A 26,376-nucleotide genomic window follows, 5' to 3' on the forward strand; every position below is an offset into this window, starting at 1 on the left:
TGTAATCTTTTTCAGCCTCACAACCCCACAAGATGTCTGCGCTCCTCAAATTCTGGCCTTTTGAACATCCCTCATTATAACTGCCCAACCATCGGTGGATGTGCCTTCAGCTGCCTGGGCCCTAACCTCTGGAACTCCCTCCCTAAAACCTCTCCGCCTCTCTACCTCTCTTTCCTCCTTTAAGATGCTCATTAAAACCTACCTCTTTAAGCAAGCTTTTGATCATCTTCCTTAATTTCTTCTGTGGCTCGGTGTCAAATTTATCTGTTTGTTTGTAACACCGTTGTGAAGCGCCTTGGGACATTTTACTACATTAAAGGCGCTATATAAATACAAGTTATTATTATTCTCTCATTGGTGGATAAATCCTAAATCAGAACACCAACATTTATTATGTCAACAACCTGATATATACGCAAGTTGATGGGAACATAGATTTAACATTTATCGGTGGCTCTGGAGCCTTAATGTCATGCATCTAAGCGATCCACAAAGACCTCTGGTCTAGCATTACACAGGGAATGGCCATTCGATGAGATACAAAGGGCTACCGGTGTCCCTGGAACCGGTGGAGGGAAGAGCATCATGGCTTTCAAGAAGAAAATGTCCATGACCTAAAGACACTGAATTCCCCATGCAATGTGAGACCCACACTGTTAAAGACACAAGACAAAAATATATAAAACAATGGCTGAAAGTGTCTTTACCAGTGAGTAAGTTGCATTCAATGAGTAAAGCTGCGCTGAAGGTTTCCTAATTCTGAATGACCGTGAAAGTCTGACTTTCTATACAGAGCAGGTTAGCCAGCTCCATACAGTGGCTTCTTTTAAATTCTACCACAACCAAATGTAATGACTATCCATAAAAAAACATCAAGAAAAGGAATCTCAATATATAAATATCTTAACAGGACATGAGTAAGTCAGTCCATGGCTTCCTAATATACAATATTTCACAATAACCATTTAATACTTCAGGAAATAGACCCACAGCTTAGACTTGACTCTGAAATAAGTTTATCAAGCCATTAGCAGAAACATTAGCTATTAAGAGGTACCCAAAAGGGACGACAGAATGTTTAAAGCTTTCATTGCCCCTTGTGCTTTGTTTTATTTTCAGGAAAATGTTTCTATTTAAAGTACCAAGCAATTCTAAATAAATGGGCAACTGGTGACCCCTTAGTGCTTGATTTATTACCATTAGAAATGGCAAGATTAAAGGAGAAGGTAATTGTAGAAGGAAGCACTTCTTCTAACCCCCCTCCACTCCACCCCCACCCCCACCATGTGTTCCACATCATTAGCTTTTAACAGTCTCCTTACTTTACAAAGTAATCATTAGTAGAAAGGACTCTGCAAAACCCAGAAGACAGACATTGTAGTAAAGTGGAAAAGAAGGGGAAATGCTGTGCTAAGCCAGACAGAGGAAGGTTTGTACAGACTGTCTGCTGTAGCCAGCACTGATTGCCATGTCACTGGTTCAGAGCTAGTTTTTTAAAATTTCCAGTTGAGTCTAACTCTGTAGGGATTATGTTGAAAGATTAAAAGCTGCTCCCGACAGATGTGTCCAGGTGTTTCCCACTGCCGGACTTCGCTGAAATATGTCTGCTTCACTTCAGTTTGAATTAAACAGCTGTCTTCCAGAGTCTGCGGAAGAAGAGACTATCAACCAAACACGAGTAAGGACACCATTGAAAGCCAGCAATGTGGCACATACAGGGAGGAATATTTCACACGGCATAATACTAATGGCTTAGTTGCGCTGACCTTAACATTGCAATTTAATGGGTTTGTTAACTCCTAAAATGTTCAGTTTGTAGTGATCACCCTTCTCCAAACTAATGGGCTGCTGGTCAGGGAGGTCATTTCTGATCCCAGATGTTGGTGGTTTCCTTCCTGTATGGGTGGGGGGTAGAGGGTGGGTGGGTGGGTGGGGGGGAGGTGCTTGATAATTTCCCTGGTGGGATCACACTTTGTAATTATTTGTTCCTACAGTCACTTTCCCCATTAAATCCCCAAGTAAATGGAGGGTGCCCTTGAGGGGTCTTACTAAGATCAGCAGGAGTAGAGAACACTGAAAGGCAGTTGTCCCACAATGTACACAATTCCTCCGGCTATGGATCTCTCTAAACTCCTGGCAATGTGGATCAAGCTATTATCCAAGGTTTACTGATTTTAACTCCAGCAGGTTTTTGATCCGTGCAATTTCTGAAAGATTTTGAACAGAATCAACTATCCAAGTCTCTCTTTGTTTTTCTTGCTGAGGTGGGGGATATGCTTTCATGTTTTCACCTTGTTAGTTTGAGTAATTACAACCTTAAAGTGTCCTTCTCAAAGCAAAAGGGCACCCAAACACCTAGGATAAGCTAGCTATAAATGCCAAGAAGCTAGATGATCTTAGTCAGAATTTTTAATTTTAAAAAGTTCCTAATTGCCCCAAATTAGCTAGCTACAATCTACTCTATGAATATTTAATGAGGTCATATTTCCCCAAAAGAAACAAGTATAATGCTTGTCTCCATTTACACACTTTTAGTTTTTATTCCTTAAAGTGTGCTGGCTTCTTATCATTAAACAATGAATTAAACCAGGCTGCAATTAAGGCAAGGCTTTTTCATAGGTTCATAAAAATATTCAGCTACAATAAATAGACAGTTATAATAAATGGTAATATATACAAGTGCACACAATGAATCGCCACCTCCAAAAGAAGGCACCGTATTCTCAATCCTCGACAAACCAGTAGGTGAGTTGTCCTGATTGAAAGGTAATGGTACAAATACAAACTGGCAAGGCCCAAGCCTCTCGTTGGATGGCATAGGAGTGCGTAAACTAAACCTAGCTTTTTATAATGCATCCAATAAACCTTAAAAAAATAGTCAACTAACAAAATATATGTGGGAAAAACATCCAATGGGATTTATGTCGGCAAAGAAAGAAAGACTTGCATTTATATAGCGCCTTTCATGACCACCGGACGTCTCAAAGCGCTTTACAGCCAATGAAGTACTTTTTGGAGTGTAGTCCACTGTTGTAATGTGCAAGTAACCTTCTCTGAAAAATTGCCTGCTCAGAATGTTTTCTCTTTTGTTTGGAGCAAGAGTTCCAGGTTGTCTAAGACACCCCCATCCTTATCTCCTCTGACCTGACAACACGGAGGGCTCAAGTAAGCCAAATACTGTTTGTGAGATGTTACTGTCTTCTTCTGACTCATTGCAGTGGCTGAGGATGGAAATCACTGGCTAACGGTGACTAGATAAGTCAAATTCCATTTTTATTATGTGAGATTTGGGCTTTTCCTCAGCATCCTGGGACAGCCTTCTCTCCATTTATAATTAAGAAAATGGTGACTCAATAAGTTAAATTCACTTCTAGTTACCTCTAATTTGGAATTTTTCACTCTGTTGTCGGGACCACATTCTGCAATTATGGCCATTTTTCCATGGATATGGAACACCAGTGACCATGTAGATCGATTATCATTGCTGAAATTGTTCTTTGGGAACACATTTTCCATCACAGAACAAAAAACAGTTTGTACTCAATCCAGTCCTGTGAAGATTCTCACTTTCTATCATTGTGGAAGGTTCATTAACAGCTGCTCCTGGAACTTTATATTAGTACGCTTTGGTTTACAGTCTACAATTGCTCTTCACTACACCACCCTCTGACACACTGTGATGTAATGCATCTTATTTATGGCTCCTTCACTGGTGGCAAACAGATAAAATTACACAATTAAGATTAACATGCACAGATCCTTGGTCACGTCAGCCTGTGAAAGTGAGTCCTTGAGAGGCGAAAATGTGGAAGTAGCAGCTCTGTGTTAAATATCTCTGTGTGATGCTTGTCCCTTTCTAAAATGTTTTACATTTTCCTATATAAGAGGCTTGAATCACTGTAGATGTGGACTGTCTGACCTATGAGAAGAAAAAACATTTTATGGTAGTTCTCTACTACCACAAGGGAGAAAACTTTGAGCTGAAATCACATAATTGCACAGTTTTTAAAGCAGTGTTTCACACTCTGATTGGGCAGAATGTAAGCTGTTTACCTCTGTCTTTGATTGGGATAAAAGGCCCCACCTTAATCAGGATGTTTAAAAAAAATCTCATGGGAGCAAATTAGTTCAAATTGGGCTAGTGAATGTGGATTGATTTAAATTCTAGTGAGTTTACTTCCCAAAAATAATAACCATGGCGGCCTGTTTAAGCCCCAACTGGGCTTCAAACCTCACATTTTATCAATCACCAACATTGCTTGATTACCTCGAGACGAGACTATTCCAATGAACTCTTGGCTGGCCTCCCACATTCTACACTACGTAAACTAGAGGTTATCCAAAACTCAGCTGCCCATGTCCTAACTCGCACCAAGTCCCGCTCACCCATCACCCCTGTGCTCGCTGACCTACATTGGCTTCCGGTTAAGCAATGCCTTGATTTCAAAATTCTTATCCTTATTTTCAAATCCCTCCATGGCCTCGCCCCTCCCTATCGCTGTAATCTCCTCCAGACCCGCAACCTCCCGAGATATCTGCGCTCCTCTAATTCTGCCCTCGTGAGCATCCCTGATTATAATGGCTCAACCATTGGTGGCCGTGCCTTCTATTGCCTAGACCCCAAGCCCTGAAACTCCCTGCCTAAACCTCTCCTCTCCTTCCTCCTTCAAGACGCTCCGTAAAACCTACCTCTTTGACTAAGCTTTTGGTCACCTGCGCAAATTTCCACTTATGCGGCTCGGTGTCAAATTTCTATCGCATAATACTCCTGTGAGTGCCTTGGGACGATTCACTATGTTAAAGGCGCTATATAAATACAAGTTGTTGTTGCTTATTTCCATCTCTCCTACAGTGCACATCTCTGCACCACCTCAGCCCCAGTGCAGCTGAAACCCTTATCCATGCTTTTGTCACCTCTAGACTCCATTATTCCAATGTCTTTCTTACTAGCTTCCCGGCCTTCACTTTCCATAAACTCCACTTTATCCAAAGCCCACCAGCCAGTTCCGCACCAATCTGCTCTCGCTAGCCTACATTGGCTCCTTGTCCTCCAACATCTTAAGTTTAAAATCTTCATCCTTTTCATCAAATCTCCATCACCTCGTCCCACCCTATCCCTGCACCCTCTGCCAGCCTTCTATCCCCTCCCACATCCTCCAGTTGTTTTGTCCTTTGTCCCATTGCTTTTGCTCCACTATTTGTAGCAAAGCCTTCAGCAACCAGGCCCAGCTCTCTGGAATGCCCTTATTAAATCCCTTCTCTCCACTTCTATTTCCTCCTTTTAAAAACCCATTTTTTTGACCCAGTTTTTCATCACCCCGTCTCCTCTCTCCCTCCATCACCTATTTCCCTGTCTAATTTCAATTTATAAAGTGCCGTGGGATGTTTTTAACATTAAAAGTACTATATAAATGCAATTTTCTGTTGATGGTGTTGGACCCATGACTTACTCTTTGAAGCGGGTGTATTGTAAACATTAGTTGATGTGATCCGGTTTCTTTTTGTCAGCAATGCCCCAAACAGGGTGCCTTGACATGAAATGCTTCTCCCAGACAGTGTGCCTTTCAGAGGTCAGCCAGAAGTTGTGGATTCAAGCCCCATCCCAGAGAATAATCCAGGCTGCCACTTCAGTGCAATACTGAGGGAGTGCGACACTGTCTGAGGTCAAGTCAACATTAAAAGATCCCATGGCAGTATTCAAAGAAGATTTGGGAATTCTCCCAGTGTCCTTGTCTACCGTTATCCTTCAACCAACACTATCAGAAACAGATTATCTGGCCATTTGTATCATTGCTGTTTGTGGGACCTTGCTGTGTACAAATTGGCTGCCACATTTCTTTGCATTACAACAGTAACTAAACGTAAAAATATTTCACTGGCTGTGTATGTGTTGGAATGTCCTGAGGTTGTGAAAAGTGCTATATAAATGCAATTTTTTTCTTTCAAACATATCTAAAAACCATGATTAGATTTGTGACTGGTGTAACAAAGTTTGGTTTATTTACACTGATCTTTAGAAATGAGCTGAGCAGGTGCCCAGGAGGGACAGAAGTGAAGTGATATATTGCACCATATAACCACACCAGCACTCTTCATTACCTAGCATTGAGCAGTACAGATCGAAGGTGCAGAATTGTATCAAGGCTAGCTTCACGTGCGCCAGGGAATCAAGGGTTATGGGCAACGGGCGGGGAAGTGCAGTTGAGGCCAAGATCAGGTCAGCCATGATCTTACTGAATGGCGGAGCAGAATCGAGGGACCAAATGGCCTGCTCCTGCTCCTATTTCTTATATTCTTATGTATGAAAGTTACATTCTGATGGACAATTGATTTTTTTTTTCTGTACCAGTGTGAAGGTTTACTCTGTGGACTTTACAGCACCATGGCTGAACTTGTACTGGATTTACCACAGAAGAACCTTTAGTATAACATGTCCTTTAATCAATCAAGTCCATTCTTAGTAGGAAGCAATTTGTTCAAAGTCTTTTGTAGTGCAGTTGGGTCCTATTGGTAAGCACATTACGGTATTTGTTTTTTTCTTGGGTCATCACTGTTTAATGGGAATTATAAGAAGGTCTGTGTAGGTTGCCTGAGCAGTACAGGTTCCCTTGATGGTCTGTTTATTGATGTATGGCTCTGGCTCTTGTTCAAATTTGACTCAACTTTGGAAGGAAGAAGTGCGAAGCCCGTTTAAATTAATTGATTGAAATAACCGACAGAATATTCCTGCATGCTGCTTTGGTCGAGGTGAGGCCGCCTTTGGGGTGGTCTGTCAGACACAGTTTGCAGATACTATTTATTTCACACGAGCACAAGAGCTTTGTCAGGGCAGAGCAGATGTTCATCTCATGTCTGTATCTGCTATTTGATGAGAAATTTATTGCTGTTCTGCTGGGTTTGTGTTCGTCTACTGTGGAGTCTATTAGACGGACGAGTGGTTGGCAGAGCGCCAGGAATTGCTGTTTAGATGGAATCCGTGCACCGGCTGCCGCCTTTGGGAAGCAGCAATAATGCATTTGCTGAGCCTGTCTGATTGGCTGATTGATTTCATGTGATTTGATTTATTGATCAATACCCTTAAATTTGACATCGTAGCTGGTGAACTAATCTTTAGGTGTTCAAGCCATCTTTGCATTGCAGAGAAGCAGAGCTGATAAGGAATGTCTGAATAGAATCTGAGCTTATCTTCATCATACAGTACCCTGCGCTGCCTTGGCAGCGTGTGCAGAACACAATCACTAGGCAGAATAGCGGAGATCTATAAATTGATGGAATCCAAAGCCTCCAGCATCGATTACCATTATAACAAACAGCAGTGCACGGAATGTCTGATTATTTTTAGACAAAGATTCTGTGCTCTCAGCAACAATTTTGCTGATGCTGTCACTGTGTCAGATATCTGCTACTGATTGCAATTAGTTGCAGCACAAAAAGAAAGAATGTGGGGCTGTGGATGGGTTACCATTTATTTTCAACAAGAATAAATGCCATTGTTTTGACTTGTGCAGCCACCTTGTGAGTCAAAGAACTTGCCTTAAGAGGGAGAGTATTGTTCTTCATTAAAAGAGCTCTCTTTCTGCCCGCCCCATCTTCTGAAGGCATTATCGTCTTGCTGATTTATGGTTTATGGGTAGCCATCACCCATGTACTTCATCCAAGCGTCCATTCGTCATGTGTGAGTCTTAATTGTCGATAGACTATTCCATCATGGGGGACATAGTAGCTGAGTCCAGTCGTGTGCTCGCCTGATATTCATGTGCATACTTCCAGCAGGGCTTGCTGCATAATGATGAGAAGGAGGGAACTGATTTCTCTTTCTCAACTTACCATATCAGGGATTACCAAGATCAATTGTAGGTCCTTGCCACAAACCCCGGCTGAGATCAGCGAACTCAACATTGTGCAGGGATCAAACCTGTGACTTAACTGGTTAGCTATTCACTGGATGAACTCACTGAGCCACTGGGCGAGCCCCTGAGTGATTTCTTTTTGATGTAGCTCACTCTTAATGCTGATTTTAATTATTAATCTTCCAAGCTTACATCTTTATACAGTTTATTCATTAATTCTTTTTAGTCATCTGATTTCCTGCCAGTAATTAGCTATAGTTGAATTCATTTCACACCTTGTAACTTCATACATAGCTTAATAGATGCCTGGTGTGCGATGTTGCCATGGCATATAATGAACAGGCTTAAAACTTTCCTGTCAAGCTGTGTTTCTGGAGTATTGATGTTTGCATGAAAGGGCTTCACATGTAGTAGGTAATCTGAATGTTGTGTCTTTTTCAAAAATTCTCCTATCCAGCACTGTGTATATCTCTAAAGGCTAACATACTTCCTGTTTAGCTGAATATTGCAGATTTTAGAAAATTGATCATTTTCTCATCTAAACAGATTATGGCAACCACTCCTGAACTTTAACTGGAAGACTAATGCCATAACATGGAACCTTTTCACTGATTTTTATATTGAATATTTACAATTGTATGTTTCTCAGAATGTTCACATCAGAATTAACGGGAACTATTCAATATTGCTAAGACCAACACCTATATTTGGATCCGTTATCAATATAACTATTGATGAAAAATATTACTTGCCACTTTCTAGATATAAATATGAAAAGGAAACCTAATGGTGTAGAAAGGCAGTTGACAATTGAGACTTTAAAAGAAATTAGCTCAATTGTGATAAACTGACATAATAAGAATAGCATTTTTAATATAGTTCCTAAAGCAACAAAAACATGAAGGTGTTTTACGTTCACATTTTAAAGCAATTTACAGAAAATGGAACATTTTACAGCTGTTAAATTTCTGCTTATGACATAAAATGACATTTCTTATGATTGATGCCTTTATTAAATTTGCAATTCACTTTGTTTCTGTGGTTCGAACCTTCTAATTTGTCATATAATTCGTGATCTTACTGTGTTTAGTAGTTGATGCAAATGATAACGGAACATTTTCATATGTTTTATAAATATTTTATCATATCAATATGCTTCAATATGGTGTACACAAAAATAAACACAACATAGAATTGAATGACACTTTCTTCCAAATTGTACAAAGTTGAAATTTATGAACTATTTTCATCCGAAAATATTTTTTTAATACATATATTAGTGGGTTTCTGAGCCTTTTATTTTCTTCCAACATCCCTAGCACCAATTTCCGCCCCTCCCCATCTCTCCTGCAAGTGTTGATTCCTTGCTGAGATACGGTTCCAAGGGCGCAAGATGCCCTTGACCCTCACCCAAGTAGCCAGTCCTCCTGCGTGAGTATCGGCAGGTATTCAATCAGTCGAGCCTGACCCTGTCCTCTCATAAGAACATAAGAATATAAGAAATAGGAGCAGGAGTAGGCCGTACAGCCCCTCGAGCCTGCTCCGCCATTTAATACGATCATGGCTGATCCGATGATGGACTCAGGTCCACTTCCCCGCCTGCTCCCCATAACCTCTTATTGTTTAAGAAACTGTCTATCTCTGTCTTAAATTTATTCAATGACTCAGCTTCCACAGCTCTCTGAGGCAGCGAATTCCACAGATTTACAACCCGCTGAGAGAAGAAATTCCTCCTCATCTCAGTTTTAAATGGGTGGCCCTTTAAGGGCCGAATGGCCTACTCCTGCGCCTATTTTCTATGTTTCTATGTTTCTATGCCCTCTAGTTCTAGTCTCCCCCATCAGTGGAAACATCCTCTCTGCATCCACCTTGTCAAGCCCCCTCATAAACTTACACGTTTCGATAAGATCCCCTCTCATTCTTCTGAATTCCAATGAGGAAAGGCCCAACCTTCTCAACCTTTTCTCATAAGTCAACCTCCTCATCTCTGGAATCAATCCCCTCATCTCCTCACCTTCACCCTTCCAACAGGGGTCACTGAATCTGGAACGGGAACCTTGATTGATTTTCTTCACCCGAACCCGGGGCACTGAGGCCAATTGTAGTGTCTGTGCCACTGCTTTGGCTGAGATCGATTGCCTCAGCACAGGCCGAGGATTGAACCTTTAGTTACTCGTGGATTTAGTCACCTTGCCCATCGAGCGAGCTGAAAAAGGTAGTAAGTTTGTTCAGAAACTCTTGTTTAGGAACGCTTTTTGCATCTGATATTTTATATCTAAAAGTAACAACGAGCCTGGCTTCAGTGATTTCAATTAACTTTAATCTTTGAAGCCCTTTTAACCTTTGGCAGGTGAAGATCGATTATCTGAAGTATCTGATTATCTAAAAGCCTTTCATTGACTGGTGCTTCGTACTCTCATTCTGCGACTAATCCTTCTCGGCAGCTCACAGTTGACAGCAGTTCCAACTTGGCTTGTGATAAACTTTGAAGCAGACTTTTGACCTCTTCGATGATAACTTGCCATCTCTCTTCTTATCTTGTCCGCAGAAGGAGCTGAACTCGGTCGCATCAGAGCTAGCAGCTCGACAGGAGGAGAGCGAACAATCTCACAAGCATCTCATAGAACTGAGTCGAGAATTCAAAAGAAATGTACCAGAGGTACAGCATGCCACTCCTGTTTATTTACCTAGCTAATCCTGTATATTGCAGTGAGACTAAAACGGAATGGGAACTTTAACTTGAACTGTATGTTTTGAAACTTCCTGAAGTTTCCTGGAGTATGTCTCCTGGTCAACCAACCTTGGTTATCCTAAAATAAAATGGGGAATTCACTGCGAGTGGTTTGGTGAATTTATTCAGTGAGTAGATGAGCCATACAGGCAGAAGGGTCTTAGGTTCGATCCCCAATCAATGCAGCTCTTTGTTGTGGAGGCAATTGGTTTACAGTCTTTCCCCCTCGCCCCGCACTCAGTCAAGTAGCCCAATAACACTCACCCCCAAGACTCCCGCATGAATAACGACCATTCTGGTGGGTGCCCGAGGGCAGTAGAGCTGTATCCTGTCTTCAGGAAAGCAAGGAAGGGAGGGGAGAAAATTTGTGAGGAAAAAGTGAAAAATGGACAAAATTTACCCTTCATTTGAATAGAAAGGTTTTGTCTTTTGTGAAGTGTTTGCTTCACCTGCAAAAAGCACTGTTATTGTAAATCAGTAACTTGTTAACACTTCAAAGTATATGTTTGTCACAAATGTTTTAAATTGGACTCTTGTAAGTGTTTCAATGGAATAATGATGGTCAGACCTGGGTTTGTTCAGCTGAAGATTTAGTGTTCGAGTTCCATAAGAACATAAGAATTAGGAACAGGAGTAGGCCATCTAGCCCCTCGAGCCTGCTCCACCATTCAATAAGATCATGGCTGATCTGGCCGTGGACTCAGCTCCACTTACCCGCCCGCTCCCCGTAACCCTTAATTTCCTTATTAGTTAAAAATCTATCCATCTGTGACTTGAATACATTCAATGAGCTAGCCTCAACTGCTTCCTTGGGCAGAGAATTCTATAGATTCACAACCCTCTGGGAGAAGAAATTCCTTCTCAACTCGGTTTTAAATTGGCTCCCCCGTATTTTGAGGCTGTGCCCTCTAGTTCTAGTCTCCCCGACCAGTGGAAACAACCTTTCCGCCTCTATCTTGTCTATCCCTTTCATTATTTTAAATGTTTCTATAAGATCACCCCTCATCCTTCTGAACTCCAACGAGTAAAGACCCAGTCTACTCAATCTATCATCATAAGGTAACCCTCTCATCTCCGGAATCAGCCTAGTGAATCGTCTCTGTACCCCCTCCAAAGCCAGTATATCCTTCCTTAAGTAAGGTGACCAAAACTGCACGTAGTACTCCAGGTGCGGCCTTACCAATACCCTATATAGTTGCAGCAGGCCCTCCCTGCTTTTGTACTCCATCCCTCTCGCAATGAAGGCCAACATTCCATTCGCCTTCCTGATTATCTGCTGCACCTGCAAACTAACTTTTTGGGATTCATGCACAAGGACCCCCAGGTCCCTCTGCACCGCAGCATGTTGTAATTTCTCCCCGTTCAAATAATATTCCCTTTTACTGTTTTTTTACCCCAAGGTGGATGACCTCACACTTTCCGACATTGTATTCCATCTGCCAAACCTTAGCCCATTTGCTTAACATATCCAAATCTCTTTGCAGCCTCTCTGTGTCCTCTACACAACCCGCTTTCCCACTAATCTTTGTGTCATCTGCAAATTTTGTTACACTACACTCTGTCCCCTCTTCCAGGTCATCTTTGTATATTGTAAACAGTTGTGGTCCCAGCACCGATTCCTGTGGCACACCACTAACCACCGATTTCCACCCCGAAAAGGACCCATTTATCCCGACTCTCTGCTTTCTGTTAGCTAGCCAATTCTCTATCCATGCTAATACATTTCCTCTGACTCCGCGTACCTCTATCTTCTGCAGTAACCTTTTGTGTGGCACCTTATAGAATGCCTTTTGGAAATCTAAATACACCACATCCATCGGTACACCTCTATCCACCATGCTCGTTATATCCTCAAAGAATTCCAGTAAATTAGTTAAACATGATTTCCCCTTCATGAATCCATGCTGCGTCTGCTTGATTGCACTATTCCTATCTAGATGTCCCGCTATTTCTTCCTTAATGATAGTTTCAAGCATTTTCCCCACTACAGATGTTAAACTAACCGGCCTATAGTTACCTGCCTTTTGTCTGCCCCCTTTTTTAAACAGAGGTGTTACATTAGCTGCTTTCCAATCCGCTGGTACCTCCCCAGAGTCCAGAGAATTTTGGTAGATTATAACGAATGCATCTGCTATAACTTCCACCATCTCTTTTAATACCCTGAAATGCATTTCATCAGGACCAGGGGACTTGTCTACCTTGAGTCCCATTAGCCTGTCCAGCACTACCCCACTAGTGATAGTGATTATCTCAAGGTCCTCCCTTCCCACATTCCTGTGACCAGCAATTTTTGGCATGGTTTTTGTGTCTTCCACTGTGAAGACTGAAGCAAAATAATTGTTTAAGGTCTCAGCCATTTCCACATTTCCCATTATTAAATCCCCGTTCTCATCTTCTAAGGGACCAACATTTACTTTAGTCACTCTTTTCCGTTTTATATATCTGTAAAAGCTTTTACTATCTGTTTTTATGTTTTGCGCAAGTTTACCTTTGTAATCTATCTTTCCTTTCTTTATTGCTTTTTTAGTCATTCTTTGCTGTTGTTTAAAATTTTCCCAATCTTCTAGTTTCCCACTAACCTTGGCCACCTTATACGCATTGGTCTTTGATTTGATACTCTCCTTTATTTCCTTGGTTATCCACGGCTGGTTATCCCTTCTTTTACCACCCTTCTCTTTCACTGGAATATATTTTTGTTGCGCACTATGAAAGAGCTCCTTAAAAGTCCTCCACTGTTCCTCAATTGTGCCACCGTTTAGTCTGTGTTTCCAGTCTACTTTAGCCATCTCTGCCCTCATCCCACTGTAGTCCCCTTTGTTTAAGCATAGTACGCTTGTTTCTGACACAACTTCCTCACCTTCAATCTGTATTACAAATTCAACCATACTGTGACCGCTCATTCCGAGAGGATCTTTTACTAGGAGATCGTTTATTTTTCCTGTCTCATTACACAGGACCAGATCTAAGATAGCTTGCTCCCTTGTAGGTTCTGTAACATACTGTTCTAAGAAACAATCCCGTATGCATTCTATGAATTCCTCCTCCAGGCTACCCCGTGCAATTTGAGTTGACCAATCCATTCTGCATCAGTTGGCCCAGATTTGTTCAATTACCTTACCTCTATGATCCTGACCCTATCTGTTGGTTCTGATCTTGCTTCCCTGATGGTCTTTGCAGTTTCTGCAGTAGCAATTGACGACCACTATTTCAAAGCTACACTCTCTTGAACCGATTAAGCTCATCATCATCATCATCATAGGTAGTCCTTGCTTCCACTCCTAAAGTGAGTCCTTTGGTGGCTGAACAGTCCAATGTGAGAGCCTCAGACCCTGTCACAGGTGGGACAGACATTCGTTGGGGGAAGGAAGGGGTGGGACTGATTTGCCGCACGCTCCTTCCGCTGCCTGCGCCTGAGATTTGAAGAGTTCAACGCCTACCCGGATGCACTTTCTTCACCTAGGGCGGTCTTTGGCCAGGAACTCCCAGGTGTCAGTGGTGATGTCACACTTCACCAGGGAGGCTTTGAGGGTGTCCTTGTAACGTTTCCGCTGCCCACCTTTCGCTCATTTGCCGTGAAGGAGCTCCGCATAGAGCAATTGCTTAGGGAGCCTCGTGTCTGGTATGCGAACTATGTGGCCTGCCCAGCGAAGCTGATCGAGTGTGGTCAGTGCTTCAATGATGGGGATATTAGCCTGGGCGAGGACACTGATGTTGGTGTGCCTGTCCTCCCAGGGGATTTGCAGGATCTTGCGGAGACATTGTTGGTGATATATCTCCAGCGACTTGAGGTATCTTCTCTACATCGTCCATGCCTCTGATCCACACAGGAGGGCAGGTATTACTACAGCCCTATAGACCATGAGCTTGGTGGTAGGTTTGAGGACCTTGTCTTCGAACACTCTTTTCCTCAGGCGGCCAAAGGCTGCACTGGCGTACTGGAGGCAATGTTGAATCTCTGCATCAATGTCTGCCTTTGTTGATAAAAGGCTCCCGAGGTATAGGAAGTGGTCCACGTTGTCGAGGACTGCGCTGTAAATCTTGATGATTGGGTGTCACCGATTAAGCTATCTTTAAATTGTTTTTTTTTTGCTGATGTTCTTTTTTCTTCCTTCTTCTCTTGATGGAGCTGACTCATGCTGGGATACAATTCCAAACATGCAGGGCACCACCCGGTACGTTGTCTGAATAACAACGCTTCATATCTGAGCTTAGGCAGGCAGTCTATCCAACCGATGAGGCATCACATTAGAGTCAATGAGCACAATCTAGCAAGGATAACTGGATAGCGATCCAAGGTGCTAGTTTATTCTCCTCGTGGCCCAGGGAACTAAGGCCAATTATAGTGGTCTTACTGCCACCCTGACTGGGATCAGTTAATAGCAGAGACTGGGAATTGAACTGAGACCTTCCTGCGTGTTCCTGTATGGCTCAGTTACAATTGTCTTTACCAACTGACTCACTGGGGAAGCTTGTGCTGACAACCCAAACCCCTGTCCCCTTTATTACCTTGTTAACACGCTGAAAGGAATGGTGGATATTGGGATAAGTAAGTTAATTTACACTTTTGGGTGGGTTCAGTTTAATCCTATTTATTCTGGCGAGGGTGCACATTTGGCGATATCTTGAAAGTTAAGGTTCTCAATAGAATGCTGTGAAAGGCCATGTGCAGGCTTGTTGCCATGGTCTTTGGAATGGATAACTTTTGTTGCCAGTTCACAGGAGCTTCATTAAAGAGAGAAGGTGTTAGGAGTACAAGCGAGCTATACACTTTATTTCTGTTTAGTTTGAGATCTGTGAGAAAAATACTGTGCCCCATGTTCATCGTGACCTGGTTATTTTCATAGCTCTTTCGGGAAATTGTTTATTGCATCGCTAAGGAATTGATGTTTTTCTGCAGGATCATTGTTCTGTGATGGTAAATGAAGCTCCTGTGTGGGAGTGGAAAGCTGGAATTGCATAACTAGTGTGCATCATTATGTTTCGTTGACCCAGGCGATTGTCATTTCAGGCTGCATTGACCTGTTTTGAAAACGATTCCACAGTGAGCTCTGTTGAACCAGAAGGCTTGTTTAGTTTGGTCCCTGCCTGAAAAACACATTATGTAGAAATTAATGCTGCATAGGTGCCAAAGAGAACAAAAATATTGTGCACAGTGAAGAACTTGGATTTTGTTTTTAAAGTGATGACAGAACATGAAGTATTGAGTTATACGGAACTGCCATTGCATGTGTGAATCTGCTGCACATGCAGAAAGCTCGCTCTCCATTTCTTCATGAGGTGCTGCTAGTTTTATGCAGTGCTTTAGTTATAATAGTTTTTTTGGTGTGTTTTTCACAATGGACAAAGGATTTTGTAGAGAGTGGGGTGGGTGGGGTGATGTGACTTCAACCCTTAAGGAAAAGTTACACATGAATTATACTTGGCAGGGGCTTTTGGGCAGACAGGTTGTGGAAGGTGGATAAAGCTGACCCAGTTTCTGCTTAATTGAGGCCTCTTTGGACAGTTGATGAGGGAGTCATGGATAGAAGGTTTTCATTTCAAGTCGTTCTTTCAGGAAGCGGTGTTGAACAATTTCTTTGTTGTATTAAATGAAGGTTTATTTGTGTGGAGGTAAACAATTCAAAATTAATAGTTAAAAGGAAAATTCAGGAAACTACTTCTGTACCAGAGAGCCAGCCACAGCACATAATGGGAATGTGCAGTTAAGCCATTGTTCAACAGAGCTCAGCACAAATAGCGATGGCTTCATTCTGAAAACCTGCAGCAAGTTTCTGGTACCTTAGAAACATCGGAACATAGAAAATAGGTGCAGGAGTAGGCCATTCGGCCCTTCGAGCCTGCACCGCCATTTAATGAGTTCATGGCTGAACATGCAACTTCAGTACCCCATTCCTGCTTTCTCGCCATACCCCTTGATCCCCCTAGTAGTAAGGACTACATCTAACTCATTTTTGAATATATTTAGTGAATTGGTCTCAACAACTTTCTGTGGTAAAGAATTCCACAGGTTCACCACTCTCTGGGTGAAGAAGTTTCTCCTCATCTCGATCCTAAATGGCTTACCCCTTATCCTTAGACTGTGACCCCTGGTTCTGGACTTCCCCAACATTGGGAACATTCTTCCTGCATTTAACCTGTCTAAACCTGTCAGAATTTTAAACGTTTCTTTGAGATCCCCTCTCATTCTTCTGAACTCCAGTGAATACAAGCCCAATTGATCCAGTCTTTGGTGATACAGATGGATTATACAGAAATGGCCATAAGACAGACTACCTCAACACATGTTAAGTTATTGTCATGGCATTAATGTCATTAATTTAATGTATTTAAGTAGCTAGAGCAGACCAAATTATTCCGTATTCTGCCTATTTTCAACGATTTCCAAGGCTTCCTCACATTTGATGCCATGTTGGTGTTTAATACCAAGACATGCATGGTGCGTGGAATGCAAGTATTACAAAGTTCCTTGGAAGGACGCATACACGTCTATAGTTTGTCAGAATTAGACTGTTTTAAAATCTTCATACATCCACAGAAAACAATATCTTTATTAGTATTATTCTCCCCTCCATGTAATGAATTTGAGAGTCATTGATGGTGAAGCTTAAGGGGCCATCACAGTAGAGCATGGAATGAGCCAGATATGAGTTGGATTTGTTGTGATGGTGCTGCTGCATTTCCAGCTCGGGATGTTTGAAGTTAGTTTTGGAAACTGAAGGTTCGTTATCAATTTGGGAGCCAGGCTTCAACTTATAATGTTCTTTTATTGTCCTTTTCTCATACTGTGGCACCTATTCACCGTTCTTTCCCCCACAGGTGTATCTTCCTCTTCCATCTATAGATCTGACAAGAAGAAGAAAGGATGGTTAAAAGTTGTTTTCTCTTACTACTTTCTGCTGTTAAGTGTAATGCAACTGTTGATCTAATGATCATATTTCAAAGCAGTGGAATAATGGTTTGAATGTCTCCCTGCCGCCTACTTGTGGTAGGTTATCCTGACCTCAAGTGCAAACCTCTCTTTGTGTTGGTTTAAACTGGACAGGATGCTTAACTCACCCCTTGGTGTATGTCGTGTGCACAGCTGGATTTTCTGGAGGTGGTTTGTAGATCAGTAAGCAGGAGACTTATTTAATGTGTTTTCTTTTAAGATGCACTAGCTCCACATACACTAGTAGCTGGGAGCTATAGTCATGGTACAAATCCTCCAAACGTCATCATTCACAGAGGCAGGTGATTCATGTTTCAAATAGGTTGCTGTCCAGTTTTGAATGAACCACAGTTCCCTCCAGCTAAACATTGGTAAGGCTAAAGCCATCGTCTTTGTCCCCCACCCCCTCAACCACAAAAGTTGTGTCCTTCTCACCGGTTTCATCCCCCTCTCTGATCACTGTCACAGGCTGAAGCAGGCTCTTTGCAACTTTAGCATCCTATTCAAACCTGAACAGAGTTTCTGACCCCATATCCTTTCCATCACAAAGACCGCCTACTTCCCCCTGCCTCAGCCCATCTACTGCCAAACCCCTCAACCAAGGCCGTTGTCACCTCAAGACTCAGCAATTCTAGTAATCAACACCTTCCATAAACCTCAGCTCATCTAAAACTGCTACCTGTATCCTATACGGCACAAAGTCCCAGTGACTCCTTACCCCTGTCCTCACTGAATAAAATGGCTCCCCAATGCCTCAGATTTAAACTTCTCCTTCATGTGTTTAAATCCCCTCGTCACCTTGCTCCTCCCTATCTCTGTTAGCTCCTAAAGCCCTCTGAACTTTCTGCTCCTCCAACTCTGGCCTCTTATTCATTCTCCCCTTCCCCCACCCCACTTATTAGCGCTCCGGAATTCCCTTCCTAAACCCCTGCACCTTTCCTTCTTCAAAAACCCCTTGATATCCATTTCTTAGACTGAATTTTTTGTCAACCCTCCTTTGGTGAAACATTTAGTTTTTTCTTATGCTTTGTGAAATGACTTGGGATTTTGTGTCGATGTTAAGGGCACTATATGAATGTTGTGCTGTATATACTGTGTGCCTGTATTAATTTGGGAAGCCAATATGAAAATGGTGTTCTTTTACTTCTCTATTAATTCACAGATGTCTATCTATAAAACCTTTTTTGCTCGAATGCATCCGCCAGAAGAGGATATTCAAATGGAACGGAATAAATGTCACTTGTGGAAAATAATTAAAAATGACTTATTTGCCATTGCATTTACCACATAATGGCCCCAGTTTCCCTTCTGTGGTGCTAACAGCATTTCTGTTCCTTACCAATGCATTCTCCATTTTTTAAACTGGCGGCAGCCTTTTTTGCTGCAGTAGTGGTGTCGAAGTAGAGTTTACTTTCTGCTTCAACAACAATCAAGCAGTCTGCTTTGATCAGAAGACTGGGCGCAGTATGACTTTACTTCTCTCAAGTTTCCATGTCTGCTAACCCATAACAAAAATAGTGCGAGTTGATGTACCTCTACCTTCGTAAGGGGCAGGAAGCAGTTTGAAGCAGTAGCTGTTTGATTCATAGAATCATAGAGTGTTTACAGCACTGAAGGAGGCCATTCTGCCCGTCGAGCCCATGCCAGCTCGCTGCAAGAGCACTTCAGCCAGTCCCACTCCGCCGTCCTTTTCCCATAGCTCTGCAATTTTTTTTTTTCTTCAGGTACTTATCCAACTCCCTTTTGAAAGTCATGATTGAGTCTGCCTCCAACACCCTTTCCAGCAGTGCATTTCAGATCCTAACCACTCGCTGTGTAAAACAATTGTTTCTTATGTCACCTTTGGTTCTTTTGCCAATCACCTTAAATCTGTGTCTTCTGGTTCTCGACCCTTCTGCCAATGGGAACAGTTTCTCCCTCTCTCCTCTGTCTAGACCCCTCATGATATTGGACACCTCTATCAAATCTCCTCTCAACCTTCTCTGCTTTAAGGAGAACAACCCCATGGCACGTTTTTCCTCAGTTAAAGAGAAAAATCAGATGGTATCATGTCTCCTCTTTTAGTTAACCCAGCACTTAAAGGATAGAGCTAGAATGTTGTAGTCAGCACAAGCCTTTAAGTTTTGTAATTAAGAAAATAATGTTATTGTTGGCACATGTATCATTGGCCCAGAATGTATTTGGTGGAAAATTGGGTCCAATAGATTTAAATTGCAAGGGTGGATTTGTGCAGAGAGCATTGTTGCAAGTTTAATTTTTACCTTTAAACTGTACAATTTTATTTCAGGAGGTTAGAGAAATGGTGGCACCTCTCTTAAAGAGCTTCCAGGCTGAGGTAAGTTTTTCAAAATATTCACAATAACAAAATGCGGTTTGCTCCTTTAATTGAAGGCGTGCTTTGAAATAGTTCCAATAAGTCTTTTCAAAAGTTTATTTTTGTCAAAAGTAAGCTTTTATCTAGATATATGCTCAACAAAATAAAGTTGCTTTTATGAGGGATAAGCCCTCCTTCCATCTCACTATGGAGCCAGGTCCATACGCCACCCAAACACTCCCCTGGCTGGTCCTATCACTTCCTCTCATATATTTTAATCCTCCGATAGGCATGACAGTCTCATAATCTGCCCCAGATACTTGTTCCTTTTGTTAGACTGATCCTTCGGTGCCCTTAAGTTCATATCCAAGACGACTCCTCATAAATATCATGATTTGCTCTCTCCTTGACTTAGTCCTTAGTTTACATTTGTTACTGTTGATTGGCTCAATCTTGCCTCAGGTGTTTTGACTGTTACAAATCCACAATGTTGCTGTTCTCTGTGGTGTTGACCTAATTTTCCTTAAATATTTTTCTCTATTTATTTTTTGCCTGTTTCTTTCCTCGCATGTTGCAGCTGTTGCTAATTCAAAAAATAAGTCTCAGGGTAAAAAAATTTACTAATCCAAATGTTTGAAATATAATTATTTTCTTTAAAGAGGCACTATCTTCATGAAAGAGGCACCACCCTGGAGCCTCAAGCCCACTTCTTTCAGTTTTCGTCTTGGCTTTTTAGCACAATACTGCTTTTATTTGGTCACAATCATATGCAGGTTGAACCACCTTTATCCGGAATCCTCAGGACCAGGCCTGTTCTGGATAAGGGATTTTTCCGGATGAGGGGTGGTCACGTTAAATTGGATGGTACAGGTACTGAGCAAGGGGATATCGGGGCTGGCTGGCTTGGGGCTTGGAGTGCGGCAGAGAGATCATGGGGTGGGGTGGGGGGGGGGGGGGCGGTGGATCGCAGGGTCAGGGCAGCGAGGAAGGACTTCAATTTGTTCATGTCGGAGTTCTGCGCATGCGCCAGCCGGTGGCCGGGAATGGTTCTGGACAAGGGGTGGTTCCGGATTCGGGAGTTCTGGGTAAGGGAGGTTCAAACTGTATTGTGCAAAATTTCATCAAGGTACATTGTTCCATCACTTATACTTGCCAACACTGTGATGGAAAGTTAGATAATTGGTAGAAGGTTTAGAGGGGATTTGAGGGGAAATTTCTTCACCCAGAGGGAGGTGGGGGTCTGGAACTCACTGCCTGAAAGGGTGGTAGAGGCAGAAACCCTCACCACTTTTAAGAAATACTTGGATGTGCACTTGAAGTGCCGTAACCTACAGGGCTACGAACCAAGAACTGAAAAGTGGGATTAGCCTGGATAGCTCTTTGTCGGCCGGCATGGACATAGTTGGCCGAAATGGCCTCCCTCCGTGCTGTAAATTTCTATGATTCTATAGCTTTCACTCTTCCTTCCTCCCCAAATCAAATCAAATTGTTAACCACTTTATCATGAAGACAGTGGCCCCTTTAAGAGAAACACTTCCCGGTGAAATGTTGCAAAGCTCCAGTGCAATCGCTGACGGGGACAAATTGCAGAGGTGCATTTTGTCACAGAACTACCTGTCCAACCTAACTGGAACACTCAGCTCGAACATTCTCACAGTGTGGCTGGTCTCCTGTGCATTTGTTTAAAAATAAAGTCAGCCTCCGAGGTTACTGCTGTCCCCCCAAGAGCCATTTACAACATTCCTACCATTTGTAAGCTAAGTAGCATTTCGATTCATTCTCTGTAGAGTTTTGTTCTGTCAATGATGAAAGGAAATCCAGCTACAAGTGCTAGAAAGCTGTTGTTTTGCATCTTAAGGCTTGCCCCATATTTGTATGCACGTGCTATTCCACACTTTAAACCTGCCACTAGCTAGGCTGCTCATTTTATACCCCTGGTGCTAACCCACAAATTAACACATTATTGAAGCAAAATGCTCCGGATGCTGGAAATCTAAAATAAAAACATACAATGTTGGAAATACTCAGCAGATCAGGCAGCATCTGTGGAGGGAGAAACTAAGTTAACGTTTCAGGTCAATGACCTTTCGTTTGAGTTCTGACCAAAGGTCGTCGACCTGTAACGTTAACTCTGTTTCTCTCTTCACAGATGCTGCCTGACCTGCTGAGTATTTCCAGCATTTTTCTGTTTTTAACCGCTGTATTGAATTCAATTTCACAACTTGTCATGGTGTAATTTAAATTCTCCACCTCTGGATTATTCGTCCAGCACCTTAGCCACTAACAGGGACTGCACCCCCTGGTTAGGCTGGTCCTGTGTGAGGAAATTACAGTGTTAAAATGTTTGACCTTTTTGTTGAGTGCAACAAAGTTACTTGGAAAAAGATCTTGGTCTTATTTAGCTTGTTCTGTAATTAGAGTGACGTTTGTACTTGTGATTATGAATTGCATCTGGGAAGCAATATTGCTAAAAATGGTACCTAAGGATTGCAGGGTTAACTACTGAACCCCAGTAGTCGCTCTATAATGCAAGGGCAGAATGTTGCAATTAATATTTTGTTTCACTCTCACCTGGGATTATGGTTAGTTCCTGCAAACAACCCTTATTGGCTCATACAATATAGGTATGCTAATTTTACTTTTCTCTCTTTTTGTTGATGTCCTCATTGAAAGGATAACCTGCTGTCCTATTGCTGTTAGAATTCTGACTAAAAAGCCAGTTGCAGCCCCACACGAATGGCCTGAATTGATATTTTTTTTCTGTGCTCTGCCCCTCAGAGTGGGTGGGGGGAGGGGACACAGCTTCGCCTCCACTCCATGCCTCCTCATAATAGCATAGCTAAAATAGGGTGTTCTCCCACTCTGTAGCACAGTTGCTGGAACTCCGATTTGTCGCTGTGTGACATTAGTACCTGTATCAAATCGTAGAACTTGCAGCACAGAAATAAATAGGCCACTAGGTATGCTGTGCAGTGCCAATACAAGCTTTTCAACTGGAGCTATTTACTCCAAACCAATTTCCCTGCCCTTTCCCGGCATCCTTTTCCGATTTTTCCTTTTTACTTATTCTAGTCCTCTATAAATTATGTTGCAGCCTCTGCCTCAATAACCATAAATAATCTTTATCTAACGGTTTCTTCTAACTTCCTCTTTGTTCTTCGAATGATAATCAAGTTTATGTCTCTCATTATTCACCAACCTCCTCGAGACCGTTTATAATTTTGTAAACCTCTGTTAGGTCCCTCGTAAACTTCTCTGTTCTGGTCATAATTATAGCCTCTTATTCCTGATATAATTCTGGTGAAACTTCACTGTATTCTTTCCATGGCTTTAGTATTTTTTCAATAATGGTTACCCAAAACTGCACATGTTACTCCAATTGTGGCCTAACCAATTCCTTGTACAAATTCAACATCATATCCTTGCTTTTCCCACATTACAACAGTGACTACACTCCAAAAGTACTTCATTCGCTGTAAAGCGCTTTGAGAAGTCCGGTGGTCGTGAAAGGCGCTATATAAATGCAAGTCTTTCTTTTTTTATATATTCCGTGTTTTTACATATAAACCCCCAAATTCCATTTGCCTTTTTATGGCCTTTTTTTAAACTGTATTACCACTTTTAAAGTTCTATGTACCTGCACCCATAAACCTCCTCCTTATTCCATTCAATTAAGGTTCTCCTGTTTAGAGTATACTTCCCTTGCCTTCACACTCTGTTTTTCCCCTGTCCTCTGCATTGAACTGCACCTGCCACCTATCTGTTCACTCCAATAATGTATCTATCCTCCTGAATTCTCCCACACAGTTAACATAGAAACATAGAAAATAGGTGCAGGAGCAGGCCATTCAGCCCTTCTAGCCTGCACCGCCATTCAATGAGTTCATGGCTGAACATGAAACTTCAGTACCCCCTTCCTGCTTTCACGCCAGTACCCCCTTCCTGCTTTCACGCCATACCCCTTGATCCCCCTAGTAGTAAGGACTTCATCTAACTCCCTTTTGAATATATTTAGTGAATTGGCCTCAACTACTTTCTGTGGTAGAGAATTCCACAGGTTCACCACTCTCTGGGTGAAGAAGTTTCTCCTTATCTCGGTCCTAAATGGCTTACCCCTTATCCTTAGACTGTGACCCCTGGTTCTGGACTTCCCCAACATTGGGAACATTCTTCCTGCATCCAACCTGTCCAAACCCGTCAGAATTTTAAACGTTTCTATGAGGTCCCCTCTCACTCTTCTGAACTCCAGTGAATACAAGCCCAGTTGATCCAGTCTTTCTTGATAGGTCAGTCCCACCATCCCGGGAATCAGTCTGGTGAATCTTCGCTGCACTCCCTCAATAGCAAGAATGTCCTTCCTCAAGTTAGGAGACCAAAACTGTACACAATACACCGGGTGTGGCCTCACCAAGGCCCTGTACAACTGTAGCAACACCTCCCTGCCCCTGTACTCAAATCCCCTCGCTATGAAGGCCAACATGCCATTTGCTTTCTTAACCGCCTGCTGTACCTGCATGCCAACCTTCAATGACTGATGTACCATGACACCCAGGTCTCGTTGCACCTTCCCTTTTCCTAATCTGTCACCATTCAGATAATAGTCTGTCTTTCTGTTTTTACCACCAAAGTGGATAACCTCACATTTATCCACATTATACTTCATCTGCCACGCATTTGCCCACTCACCTAACCTATCCAAGTCACTCTGCAGCCTCATAGCATCCTCCTCGCAGCTCACACTGCCACCCAACTTAGTGTCATCCGCAAATTTGGAGATACTACATTTAATCCCCTCGTCTAAATCATTAATGTACAATGTAAACAGCTGGGGCCCCAGCACAGAACCCTGCGGTACCCCACTAGTCACTGCCTGCCATTCCGAAAAGTACCCATTTACTCCTACTCTTTGCTTCCTGTCTGACAACCAGTTCTCAATCCACGTCAGCACACTACCCCCAATCCCATGTGCTTTAACTTTGCACATTAATCTCCTGTGTGGGACCTTGTCGAAAGCCTTCTGAAAGTCCAAATATACCACATCAACTGGTACTCCTTTGTCCACTTTATTGGAAACATCCTCAAAAAATTCCAGAAGATTTGTCAAGCATGATCTCCCTTTCACAAATCCATGCTGACTTGGACCTATCATGTCACCATTTTCCAAATGCGCTGCTGTGACATCCTTAATAATTGATTCCATCATTTTACCCACGACTGAAGTCAGGCTGACCGGTCTATAATTCCCTGCTTTCTCTCTCCCTCCTTTTTTAAAAAGTGAGGTTACATTGGCTACCCTCCACTCGATAGGAACTGATCCAGAGTCAATGGAATGTTGGAAAATGACTGTCAATGCATCCGCTATTTCCAAGGCCACCTCCTTAAGTACTCTGGGATGCAGTCCATCAGGCCCTGGGGATTTATCGGCCTTCAATCCCATCAATTTCCCCAACACAATTTCCCGACTAATAAAGATTTCCCTCAGTTCCTCCTCCTTACTAGACCCTCTGACCACTTTTATATCCGGAAGGTTGTTTGTGTCCTCCTTAGTGAATACTGAACCAAAGTACTTGTTCAATTGGTCTGCCATTTCTTTGTTCCCCGTTATGACTTCCCCTGATTCTGACTGCAGGGGACCTACGTTTGTCTTTACTAACCTTTTTCTCTTTACATACCTATAGAAACTTTTGCAATCCGCCTTAATGTTCCCTGCAAGCTTCTTCTCGTACTCCATTTTCCCTGCCCTAATCAAACCCTTTGTCCTCCTCTGCTGAGTTCTAAATTTCTCCCAGTCCCCAGGTTCGCTGCTATTTCTGGCCAATTTGTATGCCATTTCCTTGGCTTTAATACTATCCCTGATTTCCCTAGATAACCACGGTTGAGCCACCTTCCCTTTTTTATTTTTACGCCAGACAGGAATGTACAATTGTTGTAATTTATCCATGCGGTCTCTAAATGTCTGCCATTGCCCATCCACAGTCAACCCCTTAAGTATCATTAGCCAATCTATCTTAGCCAATTCATGCCTCATACCTTCAAAGTTACCCTTCTTTAAGTTCTGGACCATGGTCTCTGAATTAACTGTTTCATTCTCCATCCTAATGCAGAATTCCACCATATTATGGTCACTCTTCCCCAAGGGGCCTCGCACAATGAGATTGCTAATTAATCCTCTCTCATTACACAACACCCAGTCTAAGATGGCCTCCCCCCTAGTTGGTTCCTCGACATATTGATCTAGAAAACCATCCCTTATGCACTCCAGGAAATCCTCCTCCACCGTATTGCTTCCAGTTTGGCTAGCCCAATCTATGTGCATATTAAAGTCACCCATTATAACTGCTGCACCTTTATTGCATGCATTCCTAATTTCCTGTTTGATGCCCTCCCCAACATCACTACTACTGTTTGGAGGTCTGTACACAACTCCCACTAACGATTTTTGCCCTTTAGTGTTCTGCAGCTCTACCCATATAGATTCCACATCATCCAAGCTAATGTCTTTCCTAACTATTGCATTAATCTCCTCTTTAACCAGCAATGCTACCCCACCTCC

General features: G+C 42.4%; 1 protein-coding gene across 1 annotated transcript in view; it reads left to right on the forward strand.

The window, feature by feature from the left end:
• The window catches only part of cux2b (cut-like homeobox 2b), a 299,039-nt gene that overhangs the window by 132,614 nt on the left and 140,049 nt on the right, over positions 1-26,376 (forward strand). The window contains exons 2-3 of the mRNA XM_070887855.1: positions 10,399-10,509; positions 19,797-19,844. Coding sequence (XP_070743956.1) covers positions 10,399-10,509; positions 19,797-19,844 — 159 coding nt within the window. The remainder of the gene's footprint in view (positions 1-10,398; positions 10,510-19,796; positions 19,845-26,376) is intronic.

This window comes from Pristiophorus japonicus, chromosome 8, assembly GCF_044704955.1.
Source record: "Pristiophorus japonicus isolate sPriJap1 chromosome 8, sPriJap1.hap1, whole genome shotgun sequence".
NCBI classification, from domain to species: Eukaryota; Metazoa; Chordata; class Chondrichthyes; family Pristiophoridae; genus Pristiophorus; species Pristiophorus japonicus.